At 39.2% G+C, this 21703-nt stretch overlaps 1 protein-coding gene across 3 annotated transcripts in view; it reads left to right on the top strand.

Moving 5' to 3' along the window:
* PLCH1 (phospholipase C eta 1) overlaps positions 1-21703 on the top strand; it is a 288838-nt gene that overhangs the window by 55018 nt on the left and 212117 nt on the right. For all 3 annotated transcript variants that reach the window (XM_071214576.1, XM_071214574.1, XM_071214573.1), the window contains one exon: positions 11778-11896. In XM_071214576.1, coding sequence (XP_071070677.1) covers positions 11818-11896 — 79 coding nt within the window. In that variant the 5' untranslated portion in view covers positions 11778-11817. Of the gene's footprint in view, positions 1-11777; positions 11897-21703 lie in introns of those variants that run through there.

The raw sequence follows: 21703 nt of genomic DNA, 5'->3' as shown, positions 1-21703 counted from the left end.
TAGGGTCAGATAAAGCATGCATAGCCTTTAATGATTATATTAGAAAAGAAAGTTTGATAAAAGAAGGTTGAAGTAAGAAAGTTAGTAGAAGAGGAAAAATGGACTCAAAGAAAGTAGGAGTAATTCTGTTATTCATTAGAGAAGATCTATAAAAACAAAATTAGGCTCATTGTAAAAACTAATATCAATAACACCTGACGAGATTTATTTTAAAAAAGGAAAGGCACAAATAAACTATTATGAATGAAAAAGCAGATGTTACAGACATTAAAAAGATATGAATAATACTATAAACCTTTATGCTAAAGCATTTGAAAACTTAAAGTGATAAATTCCGTAACAAATATAGTTTATCAAAACTGTCTTAGAAAAAAAAGTCTGAATAATCCTATAACTTTTAAAGTCAGTAAATCAGTTGTCAAGTATTTCTCCATAGAGGAAATCCAGGTGCAGATGATTTTTTATCAACAAGTTCTCCCAAACATTTAAGGAAAAAATAATTTCAAACTAATACAATCTCTTCCAAGGAATAGAAATTCATTTTACGAAGCTCTCACAACATCAATACAAAAACCTGTCAAACAAAAATAAAACAAACAAACAAACAAACAAACAAAAAACCTGTCAAGGACTGTATGAGAAATGAAAGACTAAATAAATTGGGAGATATATCCATGTTCAGGGATGGGAAGAATCAGCAGAGGAGCAATGCCAGTTCTTTTCACATTGATCCATGTAGTCTGGGGTAGATTAAATATAGCCACAAGTTCTTTGTAACTCCTGCCGTTAAGATGTGGAGTCTATTTCTCCACCACTTGAATCTGGGCTGGGTTTATGATTTCTTTTATGAAAGAAAATCATGGAAGTGGGTTCTGAAGCCTTGGTCTTAAAAGGCCTTGCCACTCCCATTCTCATCCTCTTGGAATCCTGGGTCAACATTTGGTAAGAAGCCCAGGTTGAAAGACCAAATGGGGACAGAGGCCTGTTGTTCCAGCTTTCCTCTGGAATCAGGATGTCAGTCTACCTACCAGCTGAATGCAGCTCCACTAGCAAGTCAAGGCAAGATTGTCAGAACTGCTCAGTCAACCTATGTAGTTTTTGAGAAATAACAGTTTTTGTTTTAAGCCACTAGGTTTTGGGGTAGTTTGTTATGATGTAGGAACAGATAATAGTAACAGCGTCTGTGTAGTACTGATAATACTCCAACAGAGTATTTTTTTTTTTCCTTTTTGTGATGGAAATTGATAAGCTGATTTTAAAATTTAAATGTAATTTAAAATTTACACATTGATCCTGTGTGAATGAGCAGTAAGAGGGAGGGCATATGTTAAAATGATATATCATAAAACTATTAGTTAAGATAGTGTGGAGTTTATAGAGCTAACAAATAGATGAGGATAAAGAATCCACAAAAAACAGATTATATGTATTATGTTTATGTATGCATGTGTGTATATGATTAATGGCAGATGATATTACAAATTAGTGAGGGAGGAATAGACTTTTCAATGAATGATACTGCAATAATAGGTTATCTACACGGGAAAAAAATTAGATTAGGTGATTAAATATTAGATTAGGTGATTAAAATCTAAATGTGAGAGGCAAAACTGAAAAGTATGAAGGACAATTTAAGAGAAAATCATTATGACTCCAGAATTGGGAAGGATTTCTTCAATCACAAAATGTATAAACTGTACCAGAAAAGATTGATAAGTTACTTGACATTCAAATTAAGAACTTAGAATCAACTGAAAAGAGTGAAAAGATCAAAAAGGATTAGTATCCAAAATATAGAAAGAATTTCTACAAATCACTAAGAAAAGGTAAAAAAATCTTCCCCAAAAGTGGGCAAGACTTTTCACATAAAAGGAAATTTGAATAAACATATGAAAAAAATATTCAACCTCACTAATAATTAAGGAAAACCACATCTAGGTTTTATTTTATACCAACCAGGATGGTAATAAATAAGACAGCCAATATAAGTGTTAGAGAGGATGTAAAGCAATAGGAACTCTCATCCATTGCTTGTGGGAATGTTCATTGGAATAACCTTTTTGGAAACTGTCATTACCTGTGAATTTGAATTATCGCATGTGGCAGTTTGAGATTATTTATGAATCCCCAAAAGAGAAAGATTATGTTTGTAAACGTGTCTATTTTTCTAAGTGTGATACCCTTTGATTATATTGGATTCAGTTGAGAGGCCCTTGATTAAGGGCTAAGATTAGGGCTTTAATTAGACCTGTCAGTAAGGTGTGACTCAGGTTGAGTCCCCACCCCCTTGATGGGTCTATGTAAATGGATACTCACTCAAGAAGACCGCAAGAAGAGAGGGAACATTGCTGCGTGTCAGAAAGTAGAAGGCTCAAATAGCTAAGACCCCAGGGAGAGAGGGACCATTTTTCTGATAGCTTACAGCTGACCTTGGAAGACAGCCAGGACAGGAAGGCAGGGGGGTGGGCGTGGGGTGGGGGGTGGAGGGAGGAGACACCAGGTAGAGATCAGAGACCATCTTGCTTCAACACGTGGCAACTGACCTTGATAAAGCAACTTTGAGTTGGACTCTTTAGGGCCTTGTAACTGTAAGCTTTTACTCCAAATAAATCCCCTTTATAAAAGCCAACAGATTTCTGGTACTTTGCATCAGCACCCCTTTAACTGACTAATACACTAATACAGCATTTCACTCCTAAGTTTATCACTAGAAGATTCTTGGACATGTGCACAAGGAGACATGTACAAGAATGTTCATAACAGTATTCTAGAACAACCTAAATACCCAGCAGGCATTAGTAAATATATAAATTTGATGTATTCATTTAATGAAATATTTTACACCCTTTAAGGAGTTTTGTCTTTATCCTTAGGATAACTGCAAGTCCTAAAGGGTCTTAGGATGGGGCAGGGGACTGGTGAACAAATGTGTGTTTTGGAAAGAACCCCGGGCCATTGGGAGAATTGATTGGGAGTGAGGGGTATGGGTAGACAAGGATGGATTCAGTGAGGATTTTTAGGAGGCTATTGCCATTGTCCAAGTGAGGTGGCGATGGCTGGGGCAAGGGCGGCGGTGGTGGAGAAGAAGAAAAGTAAACACATTTGCCCTGGTGCCTGGCTGCTTTTGAGGTGTAGTGTGATTTGACTGCTCGCCTCCCTGAGTGTATTTTGAGGATGAATGCAGTCTCTCTTGCAACTTTGACCCAGTTGATTCACAGCAAGCTTCTCTTTGAGACACTGCTAATTGTTTTGGGAATCACAAAGAAGTAGTGAAAAAGTTTTTTTTTCCCCCCTCGCCATTCTAACTTCAGGGCATGGCATAGAATAGGTGTTTAGGAAAGATTCACTGAATGGCAAAAGCTGTCATAGCTAAGCCTGTATCTGTACCTGGGTGAATGGAAGGAGGGTGCAGAATTTGTGCTAGCTAGGAGCTTGATGACTGCTCCAAAGAGGATATCACTGTGGCTGGAATCAAGATCCCCCTCCTATCCCTCACACCAGAGCCAGCCCCTCAAGACAGCTTTGAGGCCTGGTGGTCTCTCCCATCCTCGGGGCCTCATGAATGTCCCTTTGCTGTGGTGGTCCAACCTGGTTCTCCCACTCCCTGCTGCAGACTTAGGGTCTCCTTTACCTATAAGTCATTGAGGAGAGGTGATAGTCTTTTATGTCCCCACTTTCCAGCCAAGAAATGCAGGTTTCAGTGGAGCACACTGAAGATGCAAGGGTAATAGTAATGGTCACAGTGCTAGTAATAGTAATAATAAAACAGAAACACTTTATAACAGCTATTGTGTGCTAGGAGCTATTCCAGATGCTTAACATTTAATTCTCACTACAATCTTATAAGGTGTTTTTATTTCCAGTTTACGTGAAGCTGAGGGAAAGAGAGGTTAAGCTCATTTGGTTCACACTTTGATAGTCTCTTACATGACAGTTATATATAGTAGTCTATGCTTATTTTATATTTTAAAATGAAACATTTTTTAGGGGGAGTTTACTCTTTTTAAAATTTCTCTCCCCTTCCCTGCCCTCCCGCAATTGTGTGCTCTCTATGTCCATTCGCTGTGTGTTCTTCTGTGTCCGCTTGTGTTCTTGTCAGAGGCAACGGGAATCCGTGTCTCATTTTGTTGTGTCATCTTGCTTTGTCAGCTCTCTGTGTGTGCAGCACCATTCCTGGACAGGCTGCACTTTCTTTCACACTGGGCGGCTCTCCTTATGGTGCGCACTCCTTGTGCAGGGGGCTCCCCTATGCGGGGGACACCCCTGCCTGGCACAGCACTCCTTGCGCGCATCAGCACTGTGCGTGGGCCAGCTCCACATGGGTCAGGAGGCCCGGGGTTTGAACCGCGGAGCTCCCATGTGGTAGAAAAATGCCCTATCTGTTGGGCCAAATCTGCTTCCCAGGGAGTTTACTCTTTATGACAAATATTCCACATCCATGATTGGTCAGAGGTTCTTTGAGACAGTGCTGTCAGCCGTGGCCAGATGAAATGATCTGATTTACCCATCCTGCGATTGGCCCTGTGGAGGGCATAGGTTTTATTTCTCCTTTTTTTTGAGGTACCGGGGCCAGGGGATTGAACCCAGGACCTCTTAAGTGGAAAGCCAGTGCTCAACCACTGAGCCATATTGGCTTCCCTGGCATAGGTTTTAAACTGGCCATTGAATCTGCCTCAGCCAGTTCATCTGGGTGGACACATGGTCCTTGACATGGATGCAGTTGCTGGCGGAGCACTCCCCAGAGGAGCACTCCCCAGAGCCCCGTAGAGATCCTTGAACTGGCCGCCATTGTTATGCATGTCGAGGCAGCCCCTGCATTTTTATTATAAAACGAATAGATGTTAGACAACACAGGAAAAATATAGTTTAAGCAAAACCATCCACTCTCTCACCAACCAAAGGCAACCACTTATATATTTTGGTGTAGTTCCATTTTTCTGTGCAATATGTATTTTTTTTGGTAGTTGATATACGATATTCTATCTTGTCATTTAACATTATATCGATCATTTTTCCGTGCTCATTTACAAATTTTTGGCAAACACACTTGTTAATGTCTACGTGATAGTCAATACTGCCCCAAGAGTTGGGCATTTAGAGTTCCAGTTTTTCTATCATAAATAATGCTGCAGAGAACATCTTTGTCTATAACTTTTGGTCTGCTTCTTTAATTATTTACTTTGGCTATAGTTTCAGAGGAGGAATTAATTACAGGCCAAAAGGTATGGACTCTTTCAAGCTCTGGATACATGTTATATATCTTAAACCTCTTTTTCAAAGTGCAAAGTGGATTGTATCTCATTGCTCAACTCACCTCAGGGCATTTCAGCTCATGATTACCTTAAAGAAAAGAAAAACATACCAAGAACGTGAGGTTTAGTGGTGTCTCCTGTGAGCCTTAAAAAGTGAACAAAATGCTCTTTTATTTCTTTTCTTTGTGTTCATAGCTGGAAGGGGGCTAGGCTACAGAATTAGGCTGTTTGCAGAAGCTTTTTACTACCAGTTTGGCGGTGCGTGGCAATCTGCAAGGAGTGGGTTTGTGGTGGGGGAGGGGAGGGCTACCAATGGCCAGAGGCCTTTGGCCAGACACAGGCTTTGAACTGCATTAGAAACTTCCGGTCCTGGCCTGGGACAGAGAAGGAGGAGCCCTGGCTCTCCCACCCCATCCGTGGTTCGTGGTTCGTAATTCTCTTAATCTGTCTTAAATTAGTGGAAAAACCAAAAGAAGCAACTTTCTTTGAAAGTTTTCCATTTAATTGGATTTAGTTTGCATTCTCAACCTTTGGGGGAGTGCAGAAATTCTAAAACGTGCTAAGTCAAAGGCTGTGATGTGAGTAGCAGGACGTAGTTTTGGAACCTCTTTTTATGCCTTCCTGTTTCTAAGTATCTTGTTATTTTATGAATATTACTAAGAGAGCCAATTAATGATGCATGTGCTTTATCCTCTCAGTAAGGCTTAGAAAGAAGGAAATTAGCTCTTCTGCTTATACATTGTGTGCTACACAACTGATGCCTGGGAGTTCTGCGGTTTCTCAGTTATATTAATTTATAATTAAAGGTGAATAGACTGGGGTATTAGGGAGAAGTTTCCCATAATCCTTATTAATGGAATATGGAATATTAAAGTTGGAAAGGCTCTGATAGAGCATCTTATTAGTCAATTCCCCTATTTCCCTCCCCCTTTTTTTGTTTTTTTGTTTTGTGAAATAGATGAGGTAGCTAAGGTGCACGGGAGTGAAGAGATTTATCTGAGATACAGCATTAGGTAGAAGCAGAACTGGCTTCCTGTCTTCCAGTTAGGGGTTTTTCCACTGCTCCATGATGCTTTTCTAGCATTCTAATCACTAGTTAACCTTTTCCAACAACAGTAAGAGCTTATGCATTATATTTTAATTCAGGGCTCTAGCCTTCTTCCCTGCTAGCAATTTAGAGAACATATGAGCCTCTCTAACAGTTTACACAATGTCTGGCTAGAAACTTGGCCTTGGTGTTTCTGAACTTGGTATAAGTGGCTCACCTAGGCGGTGGACTTGGCCCAATGGTTAGGGCATCTGCCTACCATATGCGAGGTCCGTGGTTCAAACCCTGGGCCTCCTTGACCCCTGTGGAGCTGGCCCATGCGCAGTGCTGATGCGTGCAAGGAGTGCCGTGACACAACAAGATGATGCAACAAAAACACAGATTCCTGTGCCACTGATAACAACAGAAGCGGACAAAGAAGATGCAGCAAATAGACACAGAGAACAGACAACCGGGCGGGGGAGGGGAAATAAATAGATAAATAAATCTAAAAAAAAAAAAGTGGCTCGCCCAGATTTAATTGCAAAGCAGCCTCCCACCATCTGATTTTCAAAGGACTGACATGCTGCTCTGATCCTCTCACTGTCAGTCCATCTATTCCTAAGGTTTCAAGATGGAGGGACAAGGTGTGCGGTTTTTGCGTGTTTCCTTGCATTTAGTCATCTCCTCCATTGGGTTAGAGTGGAGTTAGGTTGGGTGGTGGAGGTGGGAAGAATTAGAGTCCTGTCCATCACCGTGAGTAATACAGTTCTAGGATCTTTCCACAGGGAAAGAGTGTCAGGGAGGAAACAGTGTTGAACATGGAGTGTAGTCCTGGATGGTGAACAGTGGATCTGGAGTTAGAAGATGTGGATTTGGAATCTACTGTTTGTTTTTTTTTCTCATTGAATGTTTTAAGGGATTTGTTTGAACATCTGTAATTAGTTGTCTCAACTCCTTTTTGTCATCATCTAGAGGTTTAGTTTTTTCCTTTGAATGGGCCATACTGCCTGTTTCTTAGTATGGCTTGTAATTATTTTTGATGTCTTGGCATCTAATCTACTTGATGTATTATTCTGGGCTCACTTCTGCTTTTTAGTCCAGTGTTTTCTCTTTTATTGGCTTCATGCTGTATCTCCTCTTTGATATTTGGTTTAACATATTTGGAAATTTATCATGGCTCATGCTTAGCCAATCTGAATTTTTTCAGCTCTTTTTAATCTGTTTCTTGCCCTTTCTCCCTTTCTTGGGGTGGAATAGAAGTCGAGGATGTGGTTGGTAATGTAAACCATGGAGGCTGAAGCTGCCCTCATTGCCCCAGGAATCCCTACTGTTTCTTACTAATCTTTTTATTATTTTTTATTTTTTTAAAGATTTATTTTATTTATTCCCCACCCCCACCCCGTTGTGTGTTCTTCTGTGTCCAGTTGTATTCTCTCCAGCATCAGGAATCTGTGTCACTTTTTGGTTGTGTTTTGCTGCGTCAGCTCTTCGTGTGTGTGGTGCCACTCTTGGGTGGGCTGCACTTTTCTCGCACTGGGCGGCTCAATGCAAGGCGCACTCCTTGTGCATGGGGCTCCCTTATATGGGAGGCACCCTTGTGTGGCACAGCACTCCTTGCACATAGCAGTGCTGCACGTGGGCCAGGAGACCCTGGGTTTGAACCCTGGACCTCCCATATGGTAGGCGGACGCTCTCTCAGTTGAGCCACATCCACTTCCCTTATTAATCTTTTTAACTCACACCTAATAATTCATGACTCACAGGGCTGTTGTGGGGTCATTTATCATTTATAAAAAAGATAAGATTTAAATGAAAGTATTGTGTTTCATAAAATGATACACAAATAAAATATTACTATTATTATTAAGAAAGAACGTAAAGGGATGGCAGTGGGAGTGTTGATTTTTATTGAAGAGAGGTACCAAAGGAGAATGGACTGTGGTGGTAATGGTTGCAGTAGAGAGAAAGGTGGAAATGGTGGCTATGGTTTAGCAAACAAATCCCTCTTCTTTTCTTAAATGACATCACCCTCTTACTCTCCACTAAAGTTTTCTTTAAAGATTTTCCTTTTTTCCCCCCACTTCTGCACAGTGTTAGAACTCTGAATTCCATACATGAACTTATATAGTTTGTCTTTGATTAAGCCACTCAAGCAGCTTGAACAGATTTGTAGTGTTTCACAAAATCCATTTTAAAGTAAAACTAGTCTCTATCCATGAATGACATGATCCTTAATATAGAAAATCGCAATGACTTCACTAGAAAACTATTGAGCTAATAAATGAATTCACCAAAGTTTCGGGGCATAAGATTAATATGCAAAAACTGGTTGTGGTTTTTTTTTTTTGGACACTAGCCATGAACAAACGAAAAATGAAATCAGGAAGACAATTCCATTTATAATAGCATCTCAAAGAATAAAATAGGAATAAATTTAAAATAAATTTAAATTTAAACTATCTAGGAATTGAAGTACCTGTACAGATTCAATGCATTCCCTACCAAAATTGTATCAGAATGGAAAAACCAACTCTCAAAATTCATATGGAATTGCAAGTGGCCCCAAATAGCCAAAATAATATTGAAAAAGAAAAAACAAAGTTTTTGTTTCAAAACTTACCACATATCTACAGCAATCAAAACAGTGTGGTTCTGGCATAAAGACAGACATATAGACCAATGGAATAGAACTGAGAGTCTAGGAATAAACTCACATATTTATGGTCAACTGGTTGTCAACAGGTCACCAAGTATATTAAATGGGGGAAAGAATAATCTCTTCAACAAATAATGCTGGAAAACTGCCTGTTCACATGCAAAAACATGGAGATAATCCCCTACCTTACACCACATACAAATTTAACTCAAAATGGATCAAGGATCTGAATATAAGAATTAAATCCATAAAACTCTTAGAGAAATCAAAGGAAATCTTCATGACCTTGGATTTGGCAATATCGTAGATATGGCACTTGAAAGCATGAGCAACAAAAGACGAAATAGATAAAATGGACTTCATCAAAATTAAAACCTTATATGCATCAAAGGACATTATCAAGAAAGTGAAAAGACAACTTACAGAATGAAAATATTTGGAAACTGTATATCTGATAAGATCTTAATATCCGGAGCATATAAAGAACTCTTACAACAAAAAGACAAACAACCCCATTAAAAAATGGGCAAAGGACTTGAAGAAACATTTCTCTAAAGAAGAGCTATGAATGGCCAGTAAGCATGTGAAGATTTTCACTGTCATTTGTCATTAGGGAAATACAAGTCGAAACTACAAAATACCACTTTAAACACACTAGGATTATTAATATTACATGCTAGGATTATTAATAATAGATTATTAGCTATTATTGAGAAGATACCCCAGAAAATAACAGGTATTGAGGATGCAGAGAAATTGAAGCCCTTGTATATTGTTGGTGGGAACATAAAATGGTATAGCCACTGTGGAAAACTGTTTGGCAGTGCCTTAAAAAGTTAAAAAAAGAATTACTATATGACCCTAGGTATGTACTCCAAAGAACTGAAAGCAGGCCCTCAAATAGATACTTGTACAACAAATTCAATAGCAACGTTAATCAAAATAGCCAAAAGGTGGAAGCAATTCAAGTAATGAGCCACTGTGTACAGCCTATATTCAAGGGAAGTGAATTAGATTCTACTATTCAAAGGGAACAGTGTCCAAGAATTTCCAGGGCCTATTTCCAAACTACCGCATTGCCTAATAGCCTAGTTCCTTTTGGCCTGTCATGGATAGAGTCTGGTTTTGGAGTAGAAGATGTGATTTCAAGTTCCATTGCTCCCCTATCCCAGCAGCATGGGTGAATCACACAATCTCTCTAAAATAATCTCTCCTGTATTACTACTACTATTACTGAAAATTACTTCCAATTCTTGGAAAAGGGCATTAAAATTGTAGAAGACTTCAAAATTATATGCATGTATATGTGTACAAATTCATAGAAAGAGAACTGAAGTGGTACATATCAAATAACAGTGGTTATTCAAGTAGAGGGACATGAAATGAGAGAAGAGGGGTCATCCTTTTTGTTATTTGATGAATTTAGTATTTTTTTTTCCAACAAGCATATATGATCACATTATATAATAAAAATACCTTTTTATAGAGGAGATCTTTGTAGTAGGCAGTACTGAGGGAGAGGCAGAGGATGGAGGGCTGTTTTCGGTCATATTTTACAGTTGGTTTTATTGGTATTTTATCCTGGAGTGGTGGGATTCACCCCCCTCTTAAGGCATAGGGAGGAGCAGGTGGGAATGAGGCCAGAAGAAGGGGGAGTAAACAGGGAAGTACAGACCAGGAGAGGATAAGATAGGTGGGGGCCAGGTAAGCTCCTTACTGGGGACAGTTAACGATGAGCCTAGAGAGACAAGGATAAGCACTGGCTAAAGCTTTACAAGCCGTCACCAATTGTGGCTCCATTAATGAATAGATCAAAGCTTTCCTCATGATTGTTTTTATTCTCACCAAGCGGCTGATTTCATCCTAGAGTACTTTGACAAAATCCTAGATTGCTTTAATAGGGCAGATGGCAAATTGTTTTCTACCTGTGGGTTTTACTTCATGCCAGCCTTGCTTGGTTTTGCTTGGCTTTATGCTTTGAACAGAAAAGAGGTTGGAATTCTGAAAAGTTGCTTTGGCCAAATCCTGTGAACAAAGGAGGCCTTGTTCAGGGTTATGCACATCAGCTTTTGGAGGAGTTCAGTTCATCAACTTGGATCTCTGCTTTTCAAGTTCTTGCTCCAGTTTGCATGCATTGTGTTTCTCTGTGTCTGTAGAGGGGCAAGCCTTATGTAGGAGCAGGCACTGCTCCTTGTTAACCCAGCTTGAGGCCTGCACACAGCTCTAGTTACACCAGGAAGTTTAGCCCAGGCAGATCCAGGCCCTACTGGTCCTAAATGGACACTCGTTTTAAATCTGAAAGAGGGAGACCCACTGTGTTACTGTATTTGACTTGTCCGTGGCCACATGGGTGTTGTTATAATTTATTTCTAACATTTCTGCGCTCATTAAGTGGCACCGACACAAGATTCAGGAACCTGGAATGATACTTTCCCTGTTACTCACCTCCTCTCCTACAATAGACATTTCCTGAAAAGTAACCAGCACTGGCTGGTTTGGGTCCTGGCCAAATATGGGCGTGGTCTAGAGGAACATAAACCGGTCTTGAAACTTGTTCCCTGATGGTAGATTTATTTCCACTGGAGACAGCAGTCACTTTGAGCCCTAAAGGGTGCCATTTGAAAAAGTTACTGTTTTGTTATGACATTGTATTCTTCAAGAAAACTTGTGGGAAATTTCTTAGGGCCTGGGGGATCCCAGCTCAGTGTGTGGATGCATTCTATGCTGTATGTGGTATGTGTTGCTATGTAATGCTGTAAAACTAATGATATTATGCTACCAATGTGAGCGTGTTTCTGCCATTTTCTTCATTTGTGTCTCATTCTGTTTCACTTGACAGGGCAATTTGGTTTTGATGCTGTGCCAGAAATCTTCTAACAATGAGTTACTGGAACTTGAAGAGAAGAAACTGTGTGCAGTACCGCAGGCATTTTCTGGTGGACAACAGTGTGTTTCATGGTGAGCTGCCTACTGCCTTACGTATTTGAATCTTTGATTTTGTTTTTGACAGCTCCCTAGATGTAAATATGTTGTAATTGATACATTGAACCAACAGCTTGTGAGAACTTGTTTATGGGTAATTACCCAAGAGGCCCAACTGGACTCATTTTCCACAGTTGTAAGCCATGTGCCTTCTCTCAACAATGCAATGGTGTTATCACTTTCTACCTTACAGGTTAGTTTATGTCAGTGTCTTTCTTCTTCACTGTCAACTCCAGGACTAGCCCTTTCTGGTGCTTGTAATTTTAGGGGAATGAGACCCATTCTAAATGCTCAGTTATTTGTGGATCATCAGTCAGTGATTATTACCAGCATGGTATGTGCCTTTCGAATCCAGATATTAGAGAATGCTGAAGGTCACCTGTTTTAGACATTTACTGAGAAAAGGGCCATTTAGTTTTATTTATGTCCTTTGGGACCTTAACTCTTTTCTGTATATCAGGCTACATGCAAAAAACAGAGGAGTTCATAGCACTCAGTTATCACCATCAAGGTGGATCACTGCAGGTGTAAATAAGAGAATAATCAAAATGAGTTCTTTTCATGGCAAACTAAGACAAACCGCCTTTAACCTTCTGGTGTCTGGTTTGTGCTGTACAGTGAGGGATAAGTTCTGTCAATACTGCTATCAGAATATCCTTGAGTGAAATTTGTTTAACAAAGATCTACGTGTCACTAGAATGTTTGGTGTAATCTATATCAGAAGCCTATGGACTTGTGGAAGGAAGAGAGAGGTTTCAAGGTGAGTAGAGTAAGTTTAACAAAATCCTATAATCTAAGCTGTCTTCAACTTTTAAAGTTTTTCTTCCACAATTGGGCGGCAGGCTTAATGTTTATTACTGTTTTAATTAAGTTTAAGTAGAAACTTAATTTTACAAATGTTACTGAAGCATTTTAGAATTTATCATGCCCTTTCACATTCTTTATATCACCTCACTTTAGGACCTTCTAGGTAGAGGGTGACTTTATTTTATAGGTGCAGGAAGGGAAGACCAAAATGAAATGACAGGCCCAAGCTGATGTAGCTAGTTATTTGTATCTTGGTTTGCCAGGGTTGCTCTAAACATCCTACCCTAGTTGTTTTAAAACAATAGGAATTTATTGTCCCACAGTTTTGGAGTCTAGAAGTTCAAAATCAAGGTGTTGGCAGGCTCATACTTTCTCCAAAGTCTGTAGTTTCTGAAGATGGCTTGCTGGCAATCCATACCTCGATCTGCTTCCATCACATAGTTTTCTGTCTTCTGTGTCTCCTACTACCATGTCAAAACTTCCTCTGCTTAGAAGGACTCCGGTCATATTGTATTAAGACCCATTCTGATTCAGTTTGGCTTTCCTTTAAGTAATAATATCATCAAAGAGCCTATTTACAAATGGGTTCACATCCACAGAAGCAGGGACTAGGACTTGAACATGTGTTGGTGATAGACATAATTCAGCCTTTAAGAGTTAGCAAGATCAGAACTAAATTCCTGCCTTCACATTTCCAGTCAGGCTTTCTTGGCATTGCAGTGGTGAAGTGCTCTCAGCAAGGAAGATATGGAAATTATGACTTGCCACTGTGACCCTGAGGGTCAACTTTACTGTACAATATTTTCTGTTAGAACTTTGAATTTAAAAAGGAAAAATATGATGAGCACAGGAGTTGAAAGAATGACCTTCATTTTTCCAAATTTTATTTTGCATCAATTTTGAAAACTTTCAAATTTAAATGCCTTCATTATTTAGAATGCCTTTCTCCAGATATCTCAAAGGCTATAATAATGTAAAAATAATTTCCTATTTTTTATATTTATATTCCCAATTAGTATATTACTCTATCACAGATATGCTAAGGGCTTGATGAACATTGTCATATTGAATCCTTTCAACAACTTTGTGATATAGTTATTATTCAACCCATTTTATAAACAGGGAAGCTGAGATTTGGGGAAATTTTGAAGTGTTGATTTGAAATTCAAACCTTGATCTATCTGACTTCAAACCTCATGTTTTCTTTTCTTCTAGGCTGCCTTCTCAGTTTTAACAGAGAAATTAATACTCTGAAAGGTTTAAGTTATATTCAGCAGTATTAGCTCTTATTAACTAGCACTGTATGATCCTGAGCAAGTTATTTAATTCCTAGGGATTTCAGTTCTCTCATCTGCAAAATGAAATCGCTGGTCTTGATGATTTAAAAAGTTCTTTTTAGTTCTAATCACTGTGACTCCATTGAAGTATTTCTGAGAATTTTGGTGTATTCTCTGGGCAACCTTTTCATTACATATATGATACACAAGGGGGCAGTATAATACTTAAAATATAAATTGGGCACTTCATTTTTTTCATTCAAGAATTACTCTTTTGAAAGGATTTGGAGATATTACATCCTTCCAAGATTAAAGCAAATTATGCTTTTGATTCTGCTTATTTATACTAAAGCAATAGCTTTAAGTGTTTCTGATAGTGTGAAGTATCATTTTGGTTTTGTGTGCCTAAAGATGTAATTCTGGAACGTAGGATCCCTTTCGCTTTTCCTCTTCATTTACATCTGCATAGAAGTAATTAGATAGGAGCTTGTTGAATTGAAGGGAAAGTTGAGAGAAGTCTTGGTACACTTTGAACCCAGGGAGTTGTAGTGAGAATATCGTTGTCCAGAATTTCAGAACATTTCTGAAAGGAGGGGGACAGGCTGCCACGTTAGGTCAGAAATAGCAGATTTATTTTGAATGAGCTTTTGAAACATGGGTTGAGCATTCAAAAGCTTTTTGCAATTTAGCTTGGTGTCTTCTTGTCTATATTGATGTTTTCTTACATAACCAAATCAACCCAAACAAAAAGAAATAAAGCCCTCTTTGATTATAAACAGAAAAGAACCTGTGAAATAATAGACTTTCAGCATATGCAGACTTGGATGTGCAAATGACACAGCCAGACTCTCTTTTTTACATACAGGCTTACACAGTGTTCCCAGGAGAAAAGGGATGCAGTAAAATGAGGACTACGTGGGTGGAAATGGTGAATAAAAGAAAAATAAAATTGTAAGATTGGTGGACTCTAGTATACATCTAGTTCATAAACTGAAATGTTTTTCAATATTTCCTTCCAGTCTTTTACCTACTGTTTGATCTTCACAACAATTCTGAAGTAGAAAAGGAATGGCTGGAAAAGCTAGGAAATGGTGTATGCTGGCCAACACAACTGAGTCGACTGAGTTGTGCCTTCAGTGGCTAGAGGGGTCATGTTAGGACACTATCAAAAATAGTTTTTGTTGGTGCTATCAGTTCTTTCCCATATGTCTGTCCTTTGCCTGGACTTCTAAGGGAACCTTTTGAATCTAAAGGAACTGTGTGCCTATTGGAGAAGCAAATGGCTGAGGTGTTTTCCTTCCTGGCTTTTATTTTCCTTATAGGTTTGCGACAGAGAATAAACTTGAGCAAGAATGTTTTGTGCTGTGTGAACCTTGCCTTCTTGACTTATACTTTCATGCGTTATTCTAATTTGAAAATAATTATTTTTCTCGTTCCTGGATTTTTGGCACAGAGAAAGAGAAATCTGTCTTTGGTTTCCTCAGGATCAGAGAAGGGCTAACTGCAAATGAGAGCCAGACACGGAGTGAATTTGATGAATTGCAGTATTTATTTTTCTGACCTGGGACACAGTCTTGATCTATAAAACAACCACTATATTTACAATTAATATGTACAGTTTCTTCACGTAAGCTTTCCCAAAAGTTTGAGTTCCTTGTTAAGAATGTACTTGGAGGTGATTTAATTTTTGCTTTCATGCACTGCTCTTTGCAACTGTGACCCTGGAAAATGTTAACTGCTTTCCTGTTATTATGGTATCATCCCAACTTCTTATATTGGAATTTACTGCTGTTTTTATATTTTTATATGGATGTTTCTGAATGACCACCACAAACCCAGACTAGAAAGGTTTCGAATGTATCAGGACTTCACTCCTTTTTGTGGCTGAATAATATTCTATTGTATGTATATACTTCATTTTATTTATCCATTCATCTGATGATGGACACTTGAGTTGCTTTCAACTTTTGGCAATTGTGAATAATGCCACTACTGTAAATATAAGTGTGCAAATATTTGTTCAGGTCCTTTCAATTCTTTTGGGTATATACCTAGTAGAGGATTGCCAGGTGTTTTAATTTTTTCAGGTTGCTCAGAACATACCATGAAATGGGTTGGCTTACACAATGGGAATTTATTTGCTCAAGGTTAGAGTCTGGGAAAATGTCCAAATCAAGGCATCATCAAGGTAATGGATTCTTCTCCAAAACTGGCTACTGGTGACCCTTGGCACCTTTGCCACATCACAAGGCACATGTTTTCTGCTGGACCCTCCCTTCTCTTCTGAGTTTGGTTGCTTTCAGCTGCTTGCATCTGTGGCTTTCTCTCTCTCTGTATTCATTTTGTTTATAAAAGACTGCATAATAGCATTAAGACCCATCTTGATTGAGACGGACCACACCTTAACTGAAGTAGCCTCATCAAAGGGTCATACCTACAATGAGTTTACACCCAAAGGAATGGATTAGATTTAAGAACATGTTTTTCTGGATTACTATGCAATTAAAACCACCATACCAGGTAATACAGTAATTCTATATTTAACTCTCTGAGGAATTGTCAAACTGCTTTCCACAGTGATTGCACCATTTTATATTCCCATAAATAATGAACAAGTGTTCCTATTTCTCCACATCTTTTCTAACACTTGTTTATTTTCCTTTCTTTAAAGTAGTAGCCATTCTAGTGGGTATGAGGTGATATTTCATTGTGGGTTTGATATGCATTTTCTTAATGGTTAATGATGTTGAGCATCTTTTCATGTGCTTATTGGCCATTTGTATATATTCTTTGGGGAAGTGTCTATTTAAGTCTTTTGCCTCTTTTTTTGATGTACTATGGGTTCATGATTGAACCTGGGACCTTGTATGTGGGAAACCAGTACTCATCCACTGAGCCACATCGGCCCCCCTGAGTTGGTTTTTTCACTTGCTTTGCTTGTTCAATTTTGTTTCTTCAGGAGGCACCAGGAACTGAACCCAGGACTTCCCATGTGGGAGATGGGAGCTCAACCACTTGAGCTACATCTGCTCCCCGCCCATTTTTAAAAATTTATTTATTTATTTCTCTCCCCTTCCCCGCACACCCCCCCCCCCCCACAGTTGTCTGCTGTGTCCATTCGCTGTGTGTTCTTCTGTGTCTGCTTGTATTCTTGTCAGTGGCACTGGGAATCTGTGTCTCTCTTTTGTTGCGTTATCTTGCTGCAACAGCTCTCTGTGTGTGTGGCGCCATTCCTGGACAGGCTGCACTTTTTTTCGTGCTGGGCGGCTCTCCTTGTGGAGTGCACTCCTTGCACCTAGGGCTCCCCTACACAGGGGACACCCATGCGTGGCAGGGCATTCCTTGAGTGCATTAGCACTGTGTGTGGACCAGCTCATCACACAGGTTGTTGGGCCCTGGGTTTGAACTCTGGACCTCCCAAGTGGTAAGCTCAACTATCTGTTGAGCCAAATCCACTTCCCCCTGCCCTTTTTTAAATTGGGTTGTTTTTCTTGTTGAGTTGTAGGATTTCTTTATATAGTTTGGATAGTAAACTCCTATTGGGTATATGTTTTACAAATATTTTCTCCCATTTTCTTATCCCACTTTTGAATAGAATTTAATTAGAGAATTTGCTGTGAATTAACTGACCAAAGTGATTTATGCCATTTTCTTCTTCCCTTGTCTGAGGCAAATCAGAGCCATTGAGTCAGGCTTGAAATTTGCCTTTGGACTTACAAAGTTGGATATTTAAATATAATTTAGGACACAAAAGAAGTAACCTTAAATGTGAGCTGATATGAAACATACTGGTTCTATAAACTTTTGGGAACATGTGTTCTTTCTTGATGTCTTGGAGATACACAAAAATATTCCTGATGAAAGTCTCAATGAAATGCTGTTTATTTATAGCTTAAAATTTAGAGTTCATCTCTCTCTTTTTTTGTCTTCCTCGGTATTGGCATTTTATTTGTAACTGGCCTGAGTATTCTCAATATACTGTGGCATTACACCTGGAATGGTTTAATTTTTTCCCAATCAATGCTTTTTTTAAAAACCAATTTTATTGATACATATTAATAAAGCATAAATCCATCCAAAGTATACATTCAGTGGTATTTGGTATAATCACATAGCTGTACTTTCATCATTCCAATCATTCCCAGAGCATTTTCATTATTCCAGCAACAATAATAATTATACCAAAAAACAAAAACCAACCAACCAAAACTCACCTCTCAATCTTTCTATGCTTCCCCTGACATACAAAGTAGCTATTCTGTTTCCTTCTTTTTAGTTTATTTGTATTTATATTCTGTAAAAACAGTCTTATGTATGCAATATCAACCATATTTGTATTTTACAAGAGGTTTTACTGTATTATACAGTCCCATATTATATTTTTTTGCTTTCCTTCTAGTCATATAAATATCCTTAAACTTTCCCTTTCAACCACTGTCATTCCATTAAATAGCTCTGCTAGGGAAGCGAACTAGGCCCAGTGGTTAGGGCGTCCATCTACCATATGGGAGGTCCGCGGTTCAAACCCCGGGCCTCCTTGACCCGTGTGCAGCTGGTCCATGCGCAGTGCTGATGTGCACAAGGAGTGCTGTGCCACGCAGGGGTGTCCCCCCCCCGTAGGGGAGTCCCACGCGCAAGGAGCGTGCCCCGTTAGGAGAGCTGCCCTAGCGCGAAAGAAAGTGCAGCCTGCCCAGGAATGGCACCGCACACATGGAGAGCTGACACAGCAAGATGACGCAACAAAAAGAAACACAGATTCCCGTGCTGCTCACAACAACAGAAGCGGACAAAGAAGAAGACGCAGCAAATAGACACAGAGAACAAACAACCCGGGGTAGGGGGGTGGAGGGGAAGGGGAGAGAAATAAATAATAAATAAAATCTTTAAAAGAAATAATAGCTCTGCTAGTCACAGTTTGATGTGCTTTCACCATTTCCATTCATTTAAAAAGATTTACAAACAACCTTTTAACCAATTCTGTACAGATTAACCATCAGCTTTTCATTCTCCACCCTCCTTTTATTTTTTGGTGACCTATATTCTAATTATTAATTCCACTAGTTTACATAATATGTTTAGTTCATAATAATGCAGTCGTACAGTCTTTGTCCTTTTGTGTCTGGCTTGCTTCACTCAATATAATGTCCTCCAGGTGCATCCATGTTGTCATATGCTTCAAGATTTTTGCTATTAATTCTAGTAGCTTTGTTGTGGATTTTTCAAGAGATTCTAGAGGTAGGATCATATCATCAGCAAATAGTGAAAGTTTTATTTCTTCCTTTCCTATTTGGGTGCCTTTTATTTCTTTATCTAGCCTAATTGCTCTAACTAGAACTTCTGGCACAGTATGAATAATAATAGTGACACTGGGTGTTCTTTTCTTGTTCCTCATCTCAGTGGGAAAGCTTTCAGTCTTTCACTGTTGAGCACAATGCTGGCTGTAGATTTTTCATATATGCACTTTACCATATTGAGAAGGCTTCCTTCTATTCCATTCCTTTGGAGTGTTTTTAACAAGAGAGGGTGCTTGTCACATGCCTTTTCTGCAACAATCAAGAGGAACATGTGATTTTTCTTTTTTAATTTATCAATGTGGTTTATTACACTAATTGATTTTCTTATGTTGAAACACCCTTGCATACCTGGGATAAAACTCACTTGATCGTTGAATACAGAGAGTACATTGCAGTTTCAGACTCCTCCAGCAGCCAGCAATGACTCGATATGTCTAGATGTACAATGGACATTGCCTCCAGCCTGGCTCTGTTTCATAGTGCTGAAGGGTGCTATGCAGCTGGAGCTTTACCTTCCTAGTCTCTTTCTAGGATCAACTGTGCTACAGTATGCTGGCTGTGTAAAGGACATTCAAAGTGGAGCAACAATTAACCATAGTAGTGTGAGTAGAACTTAAACAAACGCAATTGGTATTATGCCTCTCCCATGGAGAGATAACATGTATGGTATTGCAAACCTGGATTTTAGATCTATTACTGGCAGCCCAAGAGGAACTTGTGCATTGATTAGTATTAAGTTCTGTACCTATATCCCTGATGATTATGAGATAGCTTTTCTATTCTAGATTATATGGACAAGGATATTGGAAACGTTAAAAGGCTTGGTAAATTTAATTCATTTTCTGAGTGGTTAATGAACGTGCCTATAAGATAAAGGAATGGCTCTCTTAAGCACTGTTTTCTTGGCCATATGCCTGTCTTGTTTTTGGCTATATATAGTCTTTGAGAGTTTATGTTTAGGGCAGTGCCCCTCCTCATATCTCTCTCAGCTGTCCTAAGCATAACCACTGCTGTGGGAACTGGGATTAGCAGTTTATACCCAAACCCAGCAGATTTACCACAGTCTCTCCCTAGAGTTAACCAGTAGCATAAAAGAACTCAAGGAAGAATGTTGTTTCCCATCAACTTTTGGAGGAAGAAGCCTCTGAAGGCACCTAGCCTTTCCATTCTCATGGTCCAGTATGTCATGGCTCACCCCCTTTTTTTTGGGTCTGCTTACCACCATCTTCTTTATCCTTTTAGTGGTGCCATGTATCCTCAAAATTCTAACTAAGTTTATTTTATTTTATTTTTTTTATCCCATGAGGGTTTTATTTCCATGCTATATAAAGAGATCATACAACTCAATGATAAAAGGACAAGCAGTACAATATAAAAATGGGCAAAAGACTATTTTTTTGAGGTACCAGGGTTGGGGATTGAATCTGGGACTTCATATGAGGGAAGCCTGCAAGCAATCACTGAGCTACATTGGTTCTCCTGAGTTGTGTTTTTCATTTGTTTGCTTGTAATGTGTGTGTGTTTTAGTAGGTTCTGGAAAACGAACCCAGAACCTCCCATGTTGACAGAATTTACATTAGCCATATTTTCTTTAGGTTTATGTCTGTCCTATACTGTTTTTCTTTTTAGATATTCTTACCAGTAATCTTCTTTCCTACATTCTCCTCCAATGCTCTCTCTCACTCCTGTTTTTCCCTTTGAACCTTCAGAAAACCATAAGTTTATTTTTTACAGAATCAATGCCTTATTAGTCCTGAGGGGATTTCATCCTATTCCAACCAGGGTGCTGGACTCGTGTTCCTTCAATTCTATAGAACAGCCAGAAAAGTTTATGCCCTGTCAGGCAGGGACTACTGCTCTAATCAGCAGGAAGTAACTACGAAAGAATGACCATCGCCCCTCAGCACCCCCTTAAGAATAAAGGCATGGACTCTCTGAGGGGGAATTTGAGGCAGGTCAGTACAGGGAAACGAGAAGATGAGCCACAACATGGCTGACAGACAACATGGCTGCAAGACCCCGCCGAGGCCTTGACCTTGTCCTTGATGTCCCACTTGGGCCCCGGATAATTCCAAACAGGCCTCCCCATTGGTCCCAGATTACCCCAAACAAAAGCCTCATGATTGGCCCCCACCTTGGTGGAGTAATCAATAATAGCTGAGGTCCCTCCCCTTAGCATTAGCAAGGGGAAGAAGAATCAGTAGCTTAGAAGGCCAAAGCCTGCTCTCTCAGCCTCGAGGCGCCTCATCAAATCTCAGTGCATATTTCTGTCCTCCCCCATTTCCCAATAAATTCTTTTTACTAGCCTAACTAAAAAACAAAAACAAAAACAAAAACAAAAATCCTCACTTGATCGTGGTGTGTAATTCTTTTAATATGCTTTTGCATTCAGTTTGTACGTATTT

The sequence above is a fragment of the Dasypus novemcinctus genome, chromosome 4 (genome assembly GCF_030445035.2).
Source record: "Dasypus novemcinctus isolate mDasNov1 chromosome 4, mDasNov1.1.hap2, whole genome shotgun sequence".
NCBI lineage: Eukaryota > Metazoa > Chordata > Mammalia > Cingulata > Dasypodidae > Dasypus > Dasypus novemcinctus.
This window is presented reverse-complemented; position numbering and strand designations above follow the sequence as displayed.